Genomic DNA, 20355 nt, shown 5'->3' on the forward strand with positions numbered 1-20355 from the left:
TAATATTATCTTTCTTACTGGATTGTAATTCATGAGAGTTCATATGTGTTATTTATCACTACATGCCCTGTCATAGCTCATGATAGGCAGTCAATAAGTATTTGTTAAATAACTGAACTATATACTTACAACCAGGCATAAATCCAATTTTTATGCTTTCCAGGCATAAAACCACAACACATCTCTTTCGGAAGTCCTTTTTAAAGAAAATCAGGACAATACAGTTTCCTATAACACAATACACCTCTTCTCTCTCTTCTCGCTGTCCATATATGTATATATGAACAATTGCCAGGCTTAAGAAATTGCTGTAACCCTTATTTCTCACTCCATTTAATAATAGAGTTTGGTATTATACTGTGAAGTTCTACTTTTGGGGCCATGTGTTTCACTGATGTCTAGCACAGTTCCTGGCATGTAGAAAATAGTCAATGTACACACAAAAACCTAAACAGACTTCAATTAGTCATTTATTTTTGAAGGAACATTATAAAAACTTGGCATGTTTTTATATATAACATTTTGAAAATGTATTGTTTTATTGAGAATGATCATTTATAAAATTATAAATATTGAATTTAAGGAACTCAATATATTTATATTCAGTTGTTTATTCATGTTCTGGTCAAGATAAGACATTTACTTGTGATCTGGTCTACTTTTGAAAGATAAATATGTGAACATAATATCTTTCCAGTACATCTTGCAACGATTTCTGTGACTACATATGTTAACACTTTTATAATTGGCTTCCAAATGACAAACACAGATGGCTGTAGTCTGAATTTTCAGCATGTTTTAGAATAAATGTTTTCTCAGTAATTTAAAGTGCATCATTTCAGTATCAGATGGTTATCTGATTGATTCAGATTTTTTTGCTTATCTGCTAGCTTGCCATTTTTCAAATTTAAAATAAAACTAAATAGCTATAAATAATTGAATACATGATACAATCTTATCCCTTTCACATTTTTATAAAACAATAGTCTTACCAGAAAGCTATTATGGATATTATTTTTTATGAGAAACTTTTTGTTCTGTTTTGGTTTTCTTGGTGGAGGAGGGAGGTTATAGTGAGAAGGATTATTTTTATGTTCTTATTCATTTATTAGCCATTTTTGTAGTTGGTCTATTTAATAGTTACGGTAATTCCAATCATATATTTCCTCTTTTTAAGGAATAAAGAAATTCACTTAGTCTCATTCTTTTATCTTTCACCTCTTAAGAGTGATTCAAGTAATTTGAAAATTGTTCATTTTAATTTTGAAACCATGGAACATTTTAATAAAGTAGAATTAGGTATGCCTTTTATATGATCTTGCTTAGTGTGGTGACTTTTCAATAAAAGATAAATTATCCTTTTAAAAAATTCAATGTAGGGGCTGGGGATGTGGCTCAAGTGGTAGCGCACTCGCCTGGCATGCACGCGGCCCGGGTTCAATCCTCAACACCACATACAAACAAAGATGTTGTGTCTGCTGATAACTAAAAAATAAATGTTAAAATTCTCATTCATTCTCTCTCTCTCTCTCTCTCTCTCTCTCTCTCTCTCTCTTTCTCTCTCTCTCTCTTTCTTTTTGCCACAGTCCGGCTACAGCAAACTAGCCGGGGGATGACGAACAACTTGTGTACGTTGATACAGCAGGAATGGGAGCCGTTTATTGTAGGACAGGAGCGGTATTTATACATTCCACACAGCTTATCTAATTAACATAAACTAGATACAGCAGTCAACCAATCAGGAATCTGCACACTTAATGGCTCACTGGCGTTGTTTCACAAACCACTCCCTGGATGGCCCGGCGCCCATCCAGACTTGTTTACAGACTCTAACATCTTTTTAAAAAATAGATAAAAAATTCAACATATATTTATTTAATATTGCTCTAGGCTTTCAATATATACAAGTAGGGAGGAAAAAAAAGTCCTTGCCCTCATGGGGTTTACCTTCTGGTTAATTTTTCTGAAAAAATAATATGACTCATATAATGAGTAGTATAGGCCTAGAACAGTATCTTTAATTATGTTTGTAGAAGTGATTCATTCTAAATACTATAATGGAACTATTTCTACTTTTTATTCCATTCCATATCTGTGTGCTTCTTTTTGCATTTAGTAACAGATATTCGTATTTTGGAGGGTTTTTTTTTTGTTGTTGTTGTTATTTTGTTGTTGTTGTTGTTGTTTAAATCAAACTTTCCATTCTTTATTTATCTTTCATTTTGTGCTGATGGTTGAACCTGGGCCCTGTGTGCTTGCTAGGCAAGCACTCTACCATTGAGGCACATCCCCAGATCTAAGTCATTCTTTCTATAATGCAAAGATAATATTTTTTCCTTTGTTATATATTTGACATTTGAATAAATATTAGATATAAATTATTGATATTATCTAACACTTGGAATTTTAAGCAAAATCTTCATCTTTGCCTTGATAAATTTTGCTGACTAAATATATTCTGATGCAGAAAGGTGATATTTCAAGAAGTTTCTGAAATTGAGTATAAATATTATAAATGTCATTATTAGTATTTATTTTTTGGCATTGCATTCTCTCTAAGGGATGTTTTTAAATAATGCTCCTGGATTTCTGATTCTATTTATAGATAAAGTATTTGCCAATATTCTAGTTAGTTTAAGAATGATCTGCTATGCTCCAAGTAGTTCAAGTACATTCCAGCAGCTTAATAATGTGAAAATAGAGGCAATTGGTCGTGCACCTGCTCCTCAACACACTGGGTAGTTACTAAATAATTGGGAAAAATGTTAAATGTGATATATTTTTATACTCTGTAAGTATAATCATGAGCTATTTCTGACTTATGAATTAAATATCTTTATTAAGGGAATAGAACTTGTTTATATGCTTTTCTTCATCTACAGCAGATAATTTAAGTATAAAATGTTATTTATAAATAATGTATTTGCCACATATTTTGATAGTAACATTAGCAAGAATGCTTTAGTATTTTAGATAATAAGAAATTTATTTGCTGTCTTTGTAAGTGGTATGGTTAATAGTTATGGTAATTCTAGGCATATATTTCCTCTATTTAAGGCAGAAAAGAACTTACATGTGGTCTTCTTTTTTCTCCTCTTAAGAGTGATTCAGGAGCTCAAATTAACTTTAAGTCTTTGTCAGTAGTTGCTTTATATAAAAATCAGAAAACTTACTGTATTTAAAAAAATACAGTAATAGCTCAGCAATATATCTTTTGCCTAGCATATACAAGGCTGTGGGTTTGATCCTCAGTACTACATAAAAATAAATAAAAAAAAGGTACTGTGTCTATCAAAAAAAAATTTTTAAGAATAAATAAATAAAATGTAAGTGAGCAATAGGAAAAATACCTGTAATCTGAACTCCAAATGTAAACAAAAGTTGTTAAGCTTGTAGTTTTCCAGAATTTACCTATGCCTATGAATATAATGATGTTTAAATTCATACTGGATATAATCATTGAAAGCTATGAGCCTGAGACTTGCCTTATCTTTTAAAAAATGAAGTGTAATTTTCCTTTCATGAAAAGAAATAGATATGCTACAATACTACTTTATACCTGCTATTATATCACAAAGTCTTTAATAGCAATTGCTTGCATTGGCATTTTTAATATAAGTTCACCATAATTAGTTCTAGTGTTACCTGGTATATAATGTGTACTTCTGATTTTAGGTGGTAAGAAAATATTTTAGGTCTTAAAAAACTTTGGATAGTATAGTAAGAAAGTTTTTACCTTTTTCAGTTTTCTTTCTGCTTGTGATAATGAAAATCTTTTTGATGCCTGTCTCTCTTTAACAGTCTTTTATTTTGTCCATTTTTTTTCATAGCCTTCAGCAACCTCTTACTAAAATTTCAATAATAGATTTATCATTTCTTTTATTTTCAACTTATCTCTTAAAAAAAATAACAAGTGATATTAACTTTCAATTTATGCCAGAGATTACATCTCCTTTTAAAATAAATTTAAAGAAAATACACTGTTTAAAATATGTTAAGTTAATGATAACGTATCGTTGACAAGGGTTTGGTACAAATTCTGATGATGACAGACAAATGATAAAGGGTAGAAAACACTGCTGTTTAAAATTTTAAGTTACTTGCAAGTTTTTCCCACTATAAATATGGTTGCAGTGAGCATTTGTATAGCTAATAGGCTAATTATTGTTTTTGTATAAAAGATAATTATAGACAATATCTTTTGTATAAAGTAGTAGAACAGAACAAGTGTGTTTGGAGCTTCTTGTTTTTGTGTGTATTTTCATATTATCTTAAATCTAGAGATTATACTGTGAATGAGAGTTCCTCTATTCCCCTATTCTAGTTATAGAATAGTTATTCCCCTAACTCCACTAATTTCCTCTTCTTTAGACTTGACATGTTCATTTCTTACCCCTCAATATTTAATAAGTTCATTCACAAGTACCTAGTTTTACAACCTTTACAACCCAAATATTCAATCCAATAGTTATTCTGAAACTGTGAAGTCATCTATATTATTATTATCGTTTTAATTTGGTGATAGTTTGATCTTTTAAAGAAAGTGATCCCAAAGAAAAATTATCATTGATGTTAATGATACTTTTTTCTTGTAGCTTGCCCAGTTTCGACAAAGAAGAGCTCGATTGGATGGACAAAACCCTCATAAGAAGCCAAAAAAGAAGAAAACCTCCAGCAGTAAAAATGATGTTCATGGCTCGAATATTGATCAATCAAAGAGTGAGGAGATGTTCATAAATAGTTCTCAGGGTGTTGGATCAGCCATGATGCCTGAATCCACAATAATGAGAACTCTAAACAATGAAGAAATGCTTAAGCATGAGCAGATCTTTTCTTTTGATGTAAGTATTCCTCCAGATTTTAAAACATTCTACCTCTAACTAGAAAGTAGTGGCAGTGAAAAGTCATTAACATCCACATGAGGGAAGCTTGACAAAGTCATTGACTTTTTAGCATCAAGAACTGATGATTCTTTTAAAGAACTTGAACTTTTCTGATGGCATGTTAAGGATTTACTTTTATTTAAAAGAGTTACATGAATTAGAGGAATGGTGTCTTTGATGCTTTTGGCTTACAGATGACATCCACTATATATGTAAAAGTTCTTGGTACTTTTGTATTTATAACAATGCTTTGTGATAAATTTTATATGCATTATTATAAGTCATTATAATTCATAATGAAATAAAATTTTTAAATATTTGGATAATTTTTACTAGTTTTTTAAAAGTATTTTTGTGAATTTTCTATCATTATTACTAACAGCAATGTCTTAGTAAAGCAGAATTTTTTTTTTTTGTAAAGTATGATATTTAGCAGGGAAAAATGTCATAATTGTAATCATGTTTTACTTTTGTTGTAGCCAGAAAGTGAGATTTCAACCACAGCATATGATTACACTTCGGAGGTAAGACTAACATATCCCAATTAAAAATGCCATAGATAAAATTGATACTTTTTTGAAATTATTGATTGTTTGTACTTTATTTCTTATAAATTTATATGCTTCTGTATATATTTAATATAATTTAAGGTAACATAATATAAATGGATTGAAAAACTGAAAATTATATTTTACTGCTGTATCTTTTTCCAGTGGTTAGCTAAAGTCTTAACTGTTTGAATTGCTTAATCCTTAATTATATAGCAGCCCTAATTTGGTTTTTAGGAAAGTGAGTCTGCATTTCTAGGATCCATGACCATTTTAAGATAGCCATTTAGCACAGTAAAAATTTTATAATTTGTATGATTTTTATAGTAATGCGTAATGCTTTTTACAAATGTTTGAATACTAGTGTGTGTGTGTGTGTGTGTGTGTGTGTGTATATACACACACATACATTTATATATATAAATGTTTATTGGAATTAATGTTGCTGTAGTGTTGTGTGTGTGTGTGTGTGTGTGTGTGTGTGTGTGTGCATGTGTTTTACTGGGCATTGAACTCAGGGCCTTGTACATGCTAGGAAAGCACTTTGTCACCAAGCTACATTCCCAGCCCTTTTTCAGTTTTATTTTAAGATAGATTCTCACTAAGTTGCCCAGGCTGTCTTTGAACTTGTGATCCTCCTGTCTCAGCTTCCTGAGAAGATGGGATTAATGGTGTGCATCACCATGCCTGACAATGATGATTTTTAGTTTAGGTGATAAACTACAAAATAGGCATTGGTCTCTTAAGAAATACCTGCCTTCTTTATATGTTTGCAATAAGTATCATTTTGTTATCTTATTCTTTTTAGATATGATTGTCATTTCTTTGCTCCCAGATTTACAGTACATGGAAAATTATTCTTTACTCTGAATGTTTAAGCAACTTAGTATATTTCATAAGTCTGAATTTATTGTAGGCTTCTAATAGAAAAACTATGTCCTTTTTTAAGAGAGAGAGAGAGAGAGAGAATGAATATGAATCTTTTTTGTAGATGGACACAACACGATGACTTTATTTTATTATTATTTTTTAATGTGGTGCTGAGAATCGAACCCAGGTCCTACCCATTCTAGGCAAGCACTCTACCAGTGAGCCACAATCCCAGATCTAAAAACTATATTCTTAAATTAACATATTACAGTTTTTATTTTTTTTTTTTTTGAGTGTGGGTGTGTGTTTGTTACTGGGGATTGAACCCAGGGGCTCTCTACCACTGAGCTACATTCCCAGCTGTTTTTATTTGAAACTGACTTGCTAAGTTGCTCAGGCTAGCCTTGTACTTTCAAAACAGAATTATCTCAACTTTATCCATGCTGTGGTTCTCTGAGGACCTGCCTCTGAACATCTGCCAAGAAAATGCTCCAGCAGAGCAAAATCTTGAAAGTCATTCACAAAGACATTTTTAAAATTTGCCTTGAGCTTTTTTCTGAGCTGGCACAAAATAAAGAAAACTACAGGGAAAAAAGTCAGAGGCATTCTCTTAAACTCTCTAAAACCTGGAAGCTCTGAGGACTCCCAATAACTACTGATGCCTTTCTGAGCTGCTTGACTATTATACCTCCCAGTCTGGAGGTGAGATCACTTTTCTGTCAAAAATGTCTGTTGCCTGAAGGAGACTCAGGTCTCATCACTGATGAGAGCAAAGATCAGATAGCAACTCTGCTTTTGTGGAGTGGAGAAACAGGGCTTTCAGGTTGTATATTGATGAGTATTGTATGCTGTAGCTTGGGGAATTTGGTGGGAAGGCCTTGAACTAACTAAAGATGAGGATGAGAAGAATGAAATGGAGGAGAGTGAGGTGAAGTTTGAGAACTCTTCTGCAAACTTATGAAAAAAATCTTAGATAAGAAGTTGAGAATCTTAGTTATGAAGGTTTTGACAATCCTCCAGTAGGCTGTCTTCAACCTGCTGCATTGTGACTAGCACTCAGGGCTGAACAGCGAACTCAGAGCAGATCATAACAGTCCAGGCACTTCAAGACAACTCTACAATCGGCAACATGATGGCCAGAAAGTACTTGGAGATAGATTTTAACCAACTCATTGTGGGGCATTATAAATATGTTTAAACTGAATTAGAGGAGAACTAACTGAATATTTGCTATAGAGGTATTAGATAGAACTATTATACTGGATAAATAATTTATGTAATACTGATAACATGATATTTGACATGATCTTTGATGATATTTACAAATATTCATTTTATTACACTGTTACTTCAAAATAGAAATTTTAGTGTGTACTACAATCAGAATGTGTCATTTCTGAGTCATGAAAAACTAATTGAAATTTAGAAGTATTATAATTTGAAAATTATCACAAGTGACTTTATATCTAGAATTAGTATTCCTACATTCTTGTGGTTTTTCACCAATTACAATAATGTGTTAACAAAAGTTGTTTTTTTGCCTTCCATTTAGTTTTATTTCTCAGAGATTATTCTTAGAATAAAAGTAGAGCAATCAAACTGATTTTTTAAAAGTCTCTTAGTTAGGACCCTCTCCCCCCCTTTTTTTTTATTTGGCAGTTGTGGGTATTGGGCCTTGCACATGCTAGGCAGATGCTCTACAACTGGGCTACATCTTCAGTCCTAGGATTTTTACTTTTTAATGTGTCATGGCTCATACAGATTTAATCCTAACATTCTGACTAGACATTCTGACTAGTCTGTCCTACATATTTCAATGTTAACAATTTCATTCTCCTGGGTTCTATTAACATAGAATTGTGAAGGCTTAAGATATGGGCAGGAATGTGGGCAGGAACGAAGTTGGTGTTTGTACTCTTAGTGGTAAAAAGGCAATTAAATGATTAATTGATAAGAAATTAATTTCCCACTCCTTAAACCCTATATACATATTCTATCATCCTCCTTTCTCTTACTACAAAATATCTGTTCTACAGACAAATGGTGATATGTTAAAGAAAGCCCCCACATCTGTCTGGATTGGCATGACTAGCAGTAGTACTATCGCCAGAGGAAAGTTCTTAGGGGAGTGTTCTTTACCTCTTTATTTCCCTTTGCTTGCTTACTAGCCTTTAATAAAATTTATACCAGTAAATGGTTTTATTTGAAAATAAATAAGGCTTAATTTAAAAAATATATTTAGCTAATTTTAAGGAAGCATTTTGTAAAAGAAGATCTAGTAACTTGAAGCTTTTAGTTTTCTTTCTGAAGACTAAATAGGAACTGCACTTAGAACTTCAGTTAACTTAAATGAAAGTGTCTTTTGCATTGTAAGAACTTAGATGTTTGAGGAATGATTGGCATTTGATATGCCTCTTAGATACTTCAGTTAAATATAATTGCCATATTTGTTTTGCTATTAAGGCATTTTCCCTAGATGTAAAAGATACACAGTTAGTAGAAATATTATTGTTAGGTAAATAAAATTTGGTCTATCATAATATATCAGGAAATTGTTTTTATACAGGTAAACGATTGCTGTAATGTGGTGAAAACAGGAAAGCCTACCAATTTATTAATGGTACAGTATATAAAACTACTCATGATACTAATATTTTTTATTATTTAAAACCATTTGACTTACTAACCAAGCTTTCTCCTGTATGTAATTCTTTCTGTATGTGATTTCTAAAAGTTACTAGATCTTCTTTACTGCTTAACAAAACAAAGTTACCTCATTTTTATTATAACATGGAATTGGAACAAAATTTGCAGATATGCTGTTTAGGGGTAATATCACATTAATAGCAAACCAGATTACCATAGAAGTGAACTTCAAAGTGAAGAGTGATGTTTTAAAGTGGATTTTGCTATGGAATTCAATATTCAAATTCCTCTCTCAGGAATGTTGCTAGTACTGAATTATTAAAAATATTTGATTAATTTAGGAAGAAGAATTTGGTGTCGTTGATTCTTATTCTGAACAAGGCGCACACTATAGTGAGACTCGCCTAGAGTTGATAGAAAATGAATTAGTTGGAAAACCTGAACACGAGCCCGAAGAACTGAACAGAGAACTGGAAGAAATGAGGGCCACCTATGTGACTGAAGGATTGCATCAGGTACATTTACCTTCTGTGGCCTTTGTTTGCTACTCACAAAAACAAAAACAGGAAATTTTTTTTTAATATTTATTTTTTTTTAGGTGGACACAATATCTTTATTTTACATTTATGTGGTGCTGAGAATCAAACCCAGTGCCTCATGCATGCTAGGCGAGTGCACTACCACTTGAGCCACATCCCCAGCCCTCCAGGAAATTTTAATGATAGTTTATTTATTTAATGAGAATTACAGGTGTTAACTTAAGATTATCTCATTCACGAGAAAAATGGGGTTCTTGCACATAGTATTAAGAATCCCATTTTACACCTAGAATTCAACTAATAGGGGTAACATGTATGTTACTTTGTTTATTTAACTTAATAAGATAGAGTAAAATAACTTTAGTGATTTCAGGACAGATGTTTTTCTAATGAGCCTGAAAGAAAATTGTGGTATAAATCATATTTTTTTAAAAAATGATGACTTAAAACCATTAATAATGTCAGCAAGTGCCTGTAAATATTATCTGCAGTTAGAGTGAGATCTCTTTTATTAAGTAATCAGTTATGAATCAAGATGAAAATGGGATATTAATGAGGATGACAATAGACGAATGGATAAAAAAAAAAATGTGGCATTTATCCACAATGGAGTATTACTCTGCATTAAAAAATGACAAAATCATAGAATTTGGAGGGAAATGGATGGCATTAGAGCAGATTATGCTAAGTGAAGCCAGCCAATCCCTAAAAAACAAATGCCAAATGTCTTCTTTGATATAAGGAGAGTAACTAAGAACAGAGTAGGGACGAAGAGCATGAGAAGAAGATTAACATTAAACAGGGATGAGAGGTGGGAGGGAAAGGGAGGGAGAAGGGAAATTGCATGGAAATGGAAGGAGACCCTCAGGGTTATACAAAATTACATACAAGAGGTAGGGAGGGGAAAGGGAAAAAAAGGTGTATTTTTGCAGAAATTTAACCTGCAGTTACACCCTACTTTTTCCAACCCTGGTATGGTTTTATGTTAATTAGGTTCTCAATTATAACTAGACTGATAACTGGATATATTCCATTTATATTTAGTTGGAACTATAATCTAATTGCGTTAAACAAAAGGGAGGAATTTAAGGTAAGAATACAGGCTTGTTTATAGAACTTAAGGGCAGAAATACAATCAGAACTCTGAGAGAAATTGGAACTAGAGTTTGAAAAGTCATCAAGAATCCAGGAAGAACTTTCAGTCCGCATTTTTCTCTGCCTGTCTGCCTGTCTTATTTCTCCTATTTTCTCAGCTTTATAATGTGAAAGGTAAATTCTTTGGCTCATTACCCAAAGTGCACATGACCTATCAGCATGTTGACAGCATGGAAACATGTTGACTGAGATAGTAAGCCTATGAAGTGAGCATAGTTTCCAGAGAACCCCTGTGGGCTGAGGGTACAATAAAGTGTCACTTCAAAATTTAATATTTTGAGATTTTTTTCTATTTTCAAGTTACAGGCTAGTGAAACTCTATGAAACAGCACTCATAGTAACACAGCTGCAGATTTACTGCAAGCCAAACAACAGATTCTCACTCATCAACAACAGCTTGAAGAACAAGACCATCTATTAGAAGATTATCAAAAAAAGAAAGAAGACTTCAAAATGCAAATTAATTTCTTACAGGAGAAAATTAAAGTATATGAAATGCTATGTGTATCTTAAGGAAGTCAACCTACTTGTAGCAGCTTTGTAATTAACTTTAAAGTTTTTAATGGAGGTGTTTATCTTTTTTTATGCATATGCACCCAAAATTTCATAATTGAGACAAACTCTTTGAGTATATAAAATAATATATTTCAAAAACATTGATAATTTTGTAGTAATAGTTTTAAAGATGATACTACTCATTACTCTGCTCCTTAAAAGTGATCTGCCTATGTTAAACTAAAGTCTCAGGAGAATCTATTTTTATAACTAGGATTTTTATCCTTTTTCCTCCAACTAAATGTATTTCTTCTTATTTTAGCCATGATTATAAAATTCTGAAAGAGAAATTTTGTAAATTTAAACTAGAAAAAAATGTGGTTGATTCTTTTTATTCACTTGAGTTATATTCCAGTTTGGGGGAATTATTTAGTTAATAAGTGCTCCTGGTAGGGAAATGTATCACATGAATTGTAATCTTTAATCTTAAAAGCAATTCATGCTAGTAGATTCCATTTTTTTGTTTGGTTTTTTGAGAAGTTGAAGTTTAGATGTGATTTGCCTGAAGCTGCCCCATTAACATGTGCCAGAGTTGAAATTCTGATCTCCTTGCACTACACTGCACTCTGATCCTTGCCATCTCTGTCCTCTTTTTTGCTCTGAGAGAGCTGAAACAAGGCAGTGTGATCACCGTGTTTGAATGTAGCTGAACATCATTTTACAGTAACTCAAATTTCTTTCCATCACTCTGTGTGTGTCTACAAATGTCTATGAAAGCACCATTGGTATGGATTTGTGGGTTTCAAATAAATTTGAGCAAGTAGGCAAATACAGAATCTGGGAATAATGAAGATGGAGAATACATATAATACAGCATATTTTTTAAACTTAGAAGATTCTACAGGAAGTTGAGAAATTACCAAGACAAGAATATTGTTTGGATAACAAAAGCCTTAACTAGCACTTATTAAGTACTTACTCTATAACAGGCAGTATTCAAAGCCTCTTACACATATGAATGCATTGAATCATCACTACAACCCCAGGAGATAAGGGTACCTTTATCATTTACAAATGATGGTACCAAGACAATGCAAGATGAAGGAAATAATCCAGGTGCAGAAGTGATGTATTGATAGAGCCAGATTTCAAAGCTCAGTTATCTGACTCCAGAAACTCCTCTTTGAAAAATAGGAAATGTACAAATTAAAATTATGAGAAGGGCATGCTTTTCAATTAAGGTAATTTAAAGATTATGCAAGTGTTTACAGAATACCTATTCTGTAGTAACCCTTGCAAAAGATATATGACGGACCTTAAGATGTCCCCTTTCTTCACTGAACCCATGGAGAGTTGCGGCATGTACACAAGTTACCACAAAATAAAAAGTAAGTGCAGGTAACAAGTGTTATGAATGTTTTGACGAGGTCTGATTTATGAGGAAAAGATTCAGGGTAGACATCAGCAGGGAGGTAATATTTGAGATAGATCTATAAATTGGAATAATGTGTTATTTATATTTTGTTTACCCATAAATTGGTATAATATATGGAACATAATATATGGAACAGCTATTCAATACCTATTTGGTAATCAAGAGAATTGTTTATGAATTCATGACAAATAGAGATAGGCAGGATATTCTTTGCGGGGTGTGGAGTGGGCATAAAGAACCAGGCTGAAATGTTGAAAATGTATAGGGAGTAAAAAGTAATTTACTTAGAAATCAATAGGCTTTGGAAGTGTCTTTCTGGAGGGTAAGAGTAGAAAGACAATCGAGGCCTAAGTTGAAAGTGCCCAGATCTAGGATTTTATTATTTCTTATTGTCACTAGGCAGTATAATTTCAGATAATCTAAAATTTATGTAATTCATTTTAGTAATGAAAATAAACTGTTTATTTGAATGTTAGCAATAATACTTTTATTGTTCTTATTATTATATTTTAATTTCTCAGTTTTCAAAAAATTTAATCCCTTTGAGAAGTAGTTCTGTCTGAGCAGCTGAAGTAACTATATTGATAGTCAAAGGCTCATTATCCTAATCCTCCAAACCTCCTGTGTTATAGTAGTCACAAACAGGAAGTATATTATTCCCCACTCTTTCAGGTGTAGTTCTAAAAATAGAGGTTTCCTTGACTGAAGGGCTCTCAGTTTTGTAACATAGAACAAGTGATTTAAAACCATGTAATATGAAAAAAGCTAAACAAAGAAAACTGTGAATTTGTGGTGTTTAATAGTTGAATGAAGAATTATGGTTATCATATTAGGTGTTGGACAGTGTTGAATTAAGTTATTTTCTTTTATGAGGAGTGTTCCTTTCATCCTATAGAAAATCAGGAAATAAAATTATAACAGATTTTTATATCAATGTTAACATTTTTCAAAACTAGTTATTATTTAACAGTTTAGCTAAAATTGATCATCATGAACTGATTTTACTTTTTTAAAAATTTTTTTAGTTGTAGATGGACAAGATATCTTTATGTATTCATTTATTTTTATGTGGTGCTGAGAATTGAACCCAGTGCCTCATGTGTGTGAGGCAAACACTCTACCTCTGAGACCCAGTCCTAGTCCTGATTTTACATTTTATATAGGTTCCAAATGATTTATAAATTTCTTTCTGGTATATGAATATATTTGTATAAAGCTCAGTAAAAATAAAATACCTTAATTATTTTATTTTAACCTCAAACACATTCTGGGAGATAGAGGAAATTTATCTTTATTGTACTGATAGAAATACCAGGATTAATAGATTACACTAATTTACTAATGTTGCATTCTAGTGTAGAAATTAAGAAGGCTCAGCACTTGGTAATAACATATGATGTAATTGGAAAAGGAATATGTGACACTCAGACAACAGCTCATAGTCTCACTCAAGAGGCTGCACAAGATAACCTTGTTTTATGTAGTGCAAAATTTGGCCTTTATTTGTTAGGCTAAGAAGTCATATTTTTTTTCTTGAGCTATATCAGAGGTGAATTAGTTCAAGAGGTTAATGTTTAAGTCTAAATATAAGACTATGAATTTACAATGAGAAATAATTATCACAAACTTCAGATTTTAAGCTCATTGGATTTTATATTCTTTCTATGGACAGATGAATTTTAAAAGCCAGGTAATAATTTAAAAAGTTGTTTATTAAGTATTAGATGAAAGGGTGTTGGAGGAATCGGATGTTCAGTGGCATGAGGTTGAGATAACCTGTTACATCCATCTCAGAGGAGTAATGTTCATGTCTGTAGACTAAACTTCTTAAATGCTCCTTGCTGTAACTCCCAACATTGTTTTCTGCATTCAGTATGGTTTTTCGAGAGGGATCAGACTTCTCAAAGGTTGATGGTGCGTTGGTCTTCTTCCAAGAACTATACTCAGTTGATCAATGCCTACATTTTCTTAGTACATTCATTCAAGGCGCCTAAAAGTCCTGTTTGGGAAGGACTCGTGTCTCCTTAAGATAACTTTACTTCCTTACCTATATTTTCATCAGTTATATGGATTTCACTTATTTCCTTGGCTTTGGGACTATAGCTCTTAACTGTTTAATGAATATGCGTTAATATGTCTTGTCTTAGCCTAATCTCCAGTTCCAAAGATAGGAACTGGGGAAAATTATCTGATGGTCTTTTATCTTTCTGTTTGAACTGTGGGTCTAAGCCCAAGTTGGTATGCTGTAAATATACAGTAGTGGTCTTAGGTGTCACTTGATGTTCAGTCACTTAAGCATTGCATATCCCTAAATTTCTGATTCACTTAAAACCCCAGGAATAAAGTTAAGGAAGACTTTAAGGAATCCACTTTAGTTCTTGTTGTTGTTCTCATTTTATAGCACTTGTCCATGGAATACATTCAAATCACTAGAATCCAGGGGAGGACCGGTATATATATTTTTTTTTGTTTCTTATGAGAATCCAGGGGAGGACAGGTTTTTATATTTTTGTGTCTTCTGAGAGTGTCTAGATAGTGTGTAGTACCATAACTAGCCATCAGAAATACTTATATTTAGAATATTGACCAGTTAATAAGAAAAATGAAAATGTGATAGTTTATATAGATATTTTAGTCAGACTGGTTTTTGTTTTGTTTTGCTTTTTTGGTGGTGCTAGAGATCAAACCCAAGGCCTCACACATGCTAGGCAAATTAGATTGCATTTTTAAATTTAAATATTTAATCACAGCACAATGTAAGAGAAATTTCTTCCCAAGAAGGGTAAAACTGTTATATTGTTTGCTCATATGTACTGTCAGGTAGATAAGTCCTAGGTCTCCTTGTACTGGGAAAAATGGGGGTGGGGGGCAGGCCCAACACTTGCTTTTTATAGAATTTTATAAAAAGTAGACACCCATAAGAAGTTGCCAGAAGCTAAAAATGTCATTCTTATATTTTCATTTTCTTTTCTTTCTAAAGGAACAAGATGAAGTAGAAAAGTCAAATAAAAAAGAATTACAAGAAAAGGAGGCAATCATCCAGGCATTAAATATAAGAATAATAGAAGAAGAAAAAAAGAATCTTGAGCTAAAGGATCAAGTCACAGCCACTGAAAAATTAATGAGAGAATTACAAGAACAAATTGCAAGTATGAAATTAGAGCTGGCTAATTCTATGCAAAAAGAAAGACAATGTTCTGAAGAAATAAAACAATTAATGGGTACAGTTGAAGACCTTCAGAAAAGACATCATTACACAGATAGCCAGTTTGAATCTGATGTGGTACAGAAAATGGTGGAACAAGAAATGCAGAAAAGATTAGAACAACTCCGAGCAGAGATGGATGAAATGTATGGGCAACAGATAGTACAGATGAAACAAGAGTTAATAAAGCAACACATGTCACAGATAGAGGAACTTAAAGCACAACATAAGGAAGAAATTGAGAGTGTTTTAAAATCACATTTAAATATTACAATTAATGAAGATCAAATAAAGTTAATGAACGTGGCAATAAATGAACTGAATATGAAATTACAAGATGCTAATGTGCAAAAGGAAAAACTCCAAGAAGAACTAGGAATCATTTCAGGAGAAAAATCTACTCTGCAGAGACAACTTGATGACCTTTTTGAAGAATTGAACTTTTTAAGGGATCAAATTCAGAGAGCTAGAATGCTAATAGCTGAACAAGAAAGTCAACTGAATGAAGCACATAAGTCCCTTAGTACAGTGGAAGCTTTAAAAGCTGAGATTGTTCTGGCATCTGAATCTAGGAAAGAACTAGATTTAAAACATGAAGCAGAAGTTACAGATTACAAGATAAAACTTGAAATGTTGGAAAAAGAAAAAAATCCTGCATTAGACAGAATGACTGAATCACAAGAAGCTGAATTAGAGAGGCTGAGAACACAGCTCCTATTTAGTCATGAAGAAGAACTTTCAAAACTAAAAGATGATTTAGAAGTTGAACATCGAATAAATATTGAAAAACTTAAAGATAGCTTAGGCATTCACTATAAACAGAAGATAGATGGCTTACAAAATGAAATGAGTCAAAAGATGGAAACAATGCAATTTGAAAAAGATAATTTGATAACTAAGCAGAATCAATTGGTTTTGGAAATTTCAAAACTAAAAGATTTACAGAAGTCCATCATGGATTCAAAATCAGAAGAAATGACCCTTCAGATGCATGAACTCCAAAAGGAAATTGAAATATTAAGACAAGAAAAAAAAGAAAAAGGTACGCTTGAACAAGAAGTTCTGGAATTACAACTTAAAATTGAATTATTGGAGAAACAAATAAAGGAAAAAGAGGATGACCTGAAAGAAAAATTTTTACAACTTGAAGCAGAAAATGACATTCTTAAAAATGAGAAAAAAGCTTTTGAGGACATGTTGAAAATTTATGTTCCTGCTGAACAAGAAGAAAAATTGATTTTCATTGACTCCAGCGAGTCCATATCCAAAGATTGCAGCTGGCAAAAAGAAATGGAAATGCTTACAAAAGAGAATGAGGCCCTCAAGCAACAGTGTATTCAGCTAAATGAAGAAATTGAAAAGCAAAGAAGTACATTTTCATTTGCTGAAAAAAATTTTGAAGCTAACTATCAAGAGTTACAGGAGGAGTATACTTGCCTTCTCAAGGTAAAAGATGATTTAGAAGACAGTAAAAACAAACAAGAATTAGAGTATAACAGTAAACATAAAGCACTTAATGGAGAGCTTCATTTACAAAGAATAAATCCAGCTACAATCAAAGTGAAAAGTGCCATGCTTGATACTGACAAAGCTTTTGTCTCAGAACCATTAGAAATGTGTGAAGTTGTTGAGAAAGATACAACAGAACTTATGGAAAAACTTGAGGTAACCAAGCGAGAAAAGCTAGAATTGTCAGAGAAACTGTCTGATCTCTCTGAACAATTAAAACAGAAACATGGTGAGGTTAATTTTCTCAGTGAAGAAGTCAAATCTTTAAAGCAAGAAAAAGAGAAAATTCTATTGAGGTTTCAAGAGCTAGAACTCCTAATTAACCATCATAGAGCAGAAAATATAAACATGTGTGATGTTCATTTAAGTTCTTTACAAGATGGAATAGTAACTATTATAAACAAGGATTCTCAAGGATCATTATCTAATGTAGGTGAAGATTTTGGAGAAGAATCAAAAACAGTAGTGGAAGAGAAAATTTCTTTTGAAAATGTGGCTATTAGAAGAGAAAGCAAGCAAGAACAGTTATTTTCACCATCAGTAACAAATGAGTCCTCACCTGGGACAGATCAATCAAGTGAAAACGATAAACTCCATCAGGAACTTTAGGTACTGAAATCAGAACAGGTATGTTTACTTATTTACATATGGTATAGCACAGTGAAAATGTATATTTCATGCTAAAAAGAGTTTTCGCCTTCTTAAAACAAATTTATAAAAGAATCATTTATCATTTAATTTTCCTATTTTTTTTAAACTGCTTTTCTTTTAGCTAATCTATTATATATTCTGCTCAGGAAATAATGCAATATTTTCTTTGTAAACACAATAATTTAAATAATATTGTTTCGAATCTCAACTTTACAAAAGTTATTGATTTTATAACTTAGTATTTTGTTGCAATTTCAAAGACTTTTAGAATTTTTATTTCATACTGGTCTTTTTCAAGGTTCCACAATTGTAAACAAACTCTTGAGTGTTTTAGAACCTTATGCAGTTGTTCAATAGTTATAAATTCTTTTTCCTTTTTGCAAGAAAAACACTTAAGCCCTAGAGTTTTTTGAGTCTTATACCTGAGGAGGAAAAAAATATTATTAATTCTCTGTACAGCTAAAGAAATAAAACACATAGAATAATAAGTTATTTCCTTTTATGTCAGCTATTCATATTAGAAATAACAGAAAAGTGTGATGTGTATCTTCAGTATGATAATGCTAAATAAACTTTTTATAATTAAAAACATCTTTTAGCTGTAGATGGACATTTTACCTTTATTTTATTTATTTATAATATGGTGCTGAGAATTTAACCCAGTGCTTCACACATGCTAGTCAAGCTCTCTACCACTGAGCCACAATTATAGCCTGCTAAATAAACTTATGTGCTTCTAAAACTTAGGTAATAAATATCTTTTGCAGATATAAGAGTTTAGTGTTGAAAGAGAGAAGAAGTTAAGGAGTATATATTTCAGTGAGGAAAGACAGGTCATAAATGAGAAAATAAGACAGAAATATTGTTAACAGTCTATGAAGAAATAAAACACGGTATTGTGATAAAATAAAACAGGGAAGCTCACAAAAGAAATTGAGAATGATGGGTGGAGGTGGGTGGTGGTCTGGAGCTTGGAGGAATTAACACTTGAACTGAGATTCGAATGAGAGGGAAGAGGCTGCATTATGGAAATTAGAGCAGTTCTACCATGAGTAAATTTGAGGAACCGAATTGAAGGCCTATGTAGTTGAGTTTGAGAAGAGTTTGAAGAAGGAAGAAACTCAATCATAGGGAGCCCCTTATAGACTTTGTAAGTTTAGATTTTTATCCCTAAGTACAATAGGAAGTCATTGGAAAATTTTCTGTTTTTATTTCTAATGACATGTTCATGTTGATGATCTTATCAAATGTGGTCATTTTTACGTTTTTAATAACTTAAATAGACCCAAGAAATTCAAATTGCTTAACTACTATTGCTATGTTAAATATTGCAAATTGTTTTTAAAACTATAAATGGTGGTGATTACTCCTAAAAAATGTCAGACATAATTTAAATTTTATTAAAAAGCATTATACGAAGAAGACCTGAATTTGAAGCACAATTGTCAAGTTGGTGAAATTTTCTTAATAGGAATTTTGTTTCTGTATTGAAGATACTTGCAATGGTGTTTAGATACCCTCTCCTTGAAATTAACTAAACAAAGTGAAGAAAACAAGTCTGTAAATTGTTCCCATTTATCATTACTAAAATAAACCCCATCATTGATACAGAGGGGGGGTAAGGTATGTATGCAGGTGGAGGGAAGCTCACACAAGAAATTGAGTGGTGACTTACATAGTGATACTGTTTACTTGTCTGAAATACTGCAGAGGCAACAAAATACTCCTACTCTCAGTATTAAACTTAGTAATTAGAGCAGATATATCTCACTGAAACCAAAATAAATGTGGCTGTTAAGAATTTTTAACTGGCCAGCTGCAGTGGCAAACGCCTATAATCCCAGCTGAGGGAGGCTAAGGCAGGAGGCAAGTGAGTTCAAAGCCATCCTCAGCAACAGTGAGGCAGTAAGCAACTCAATGAGACCCTCTCTCTAAATAAAATACAAAATAAGGATGAGATGTGGTTCAGTGGTCGAGTGCCCTGAGTTCAATCCCCAGTACCAAAAAAGAAAAAAGAAAAAGAAAAAAAATAATTTTTTAACTGAAAAGAAAGAAATGAATAGTTTTGGAGTATAATTCCAGATTATCAAAGAGTCTTTTCAACATTGTGGTGCAAGAAATGAGTGGCAGGAACATTAAAGATACTGGCTAGTTATTGATGCTGAGAGAAGCCATAAATTCAAGTGTGTGTGTTTACAATTGGAGGTAATTATTGGTACTGGAAGAGATACTGAGCTTAGAAACATCTACTGGAGCTTAGAAACCTCAAGAGGAACCATAATATCAGTTCTGTGAGTGAAGAGACACTACTATATAGGCTATATAGACAGCTACTATATCCCTAGTACCTAGAATAATGTTTTGCACATGATTAGCAGTTAATAATGTTTTACGAATGGATGAATGAGGGGTGAATAGG

The 20355-nt window shown here is 32.2% G+C and overlaps 1 protein-coding gene across 1 annotated transcript in view; it reads left to right on the forward strand.

The window, feature by feature from the left end:
* LOC143388957 (A-kinase anchor protein 9-like) overlaps positions 1-20355 on the forward strand; it is a 78482-nt gene that overhangs the window by 16231 nt on the left and 41896 nt on the right. The window contains 6 exon segments of the mRNA XM_077108329.1: positions 4596-4841; positions 5363-5407; positions 8868-8921; positions 9289-9462; positions 10942-11145; positions 15552-17912. Of these exon segments, the coding sequence (XP_076964444.1) occupies positions 4596-4841; positions 5363-5407; positions 8868-8921; positions 9289-9462; positions 10942-11145; positions 15552-17912 (3084 nt within the window).

This window comes from Callospermophilus lateralis, unplaced genomic scaffold (assembly GCF_048772815.1).
Source record: "Callospermophilus lateralis isolate mCalLat2 unplaced genomic scaffold, mCalLat2.hap1 Scaffold_45, whole genome shotgun sequence".
In the NCBI taxonomy this organism is placed as follows: Eukaryota; Metazoa; Chordata; class Mammalia; order Rodentia; family Sciuridae; genus Callospermophilus; species Callospermophilus lateralis.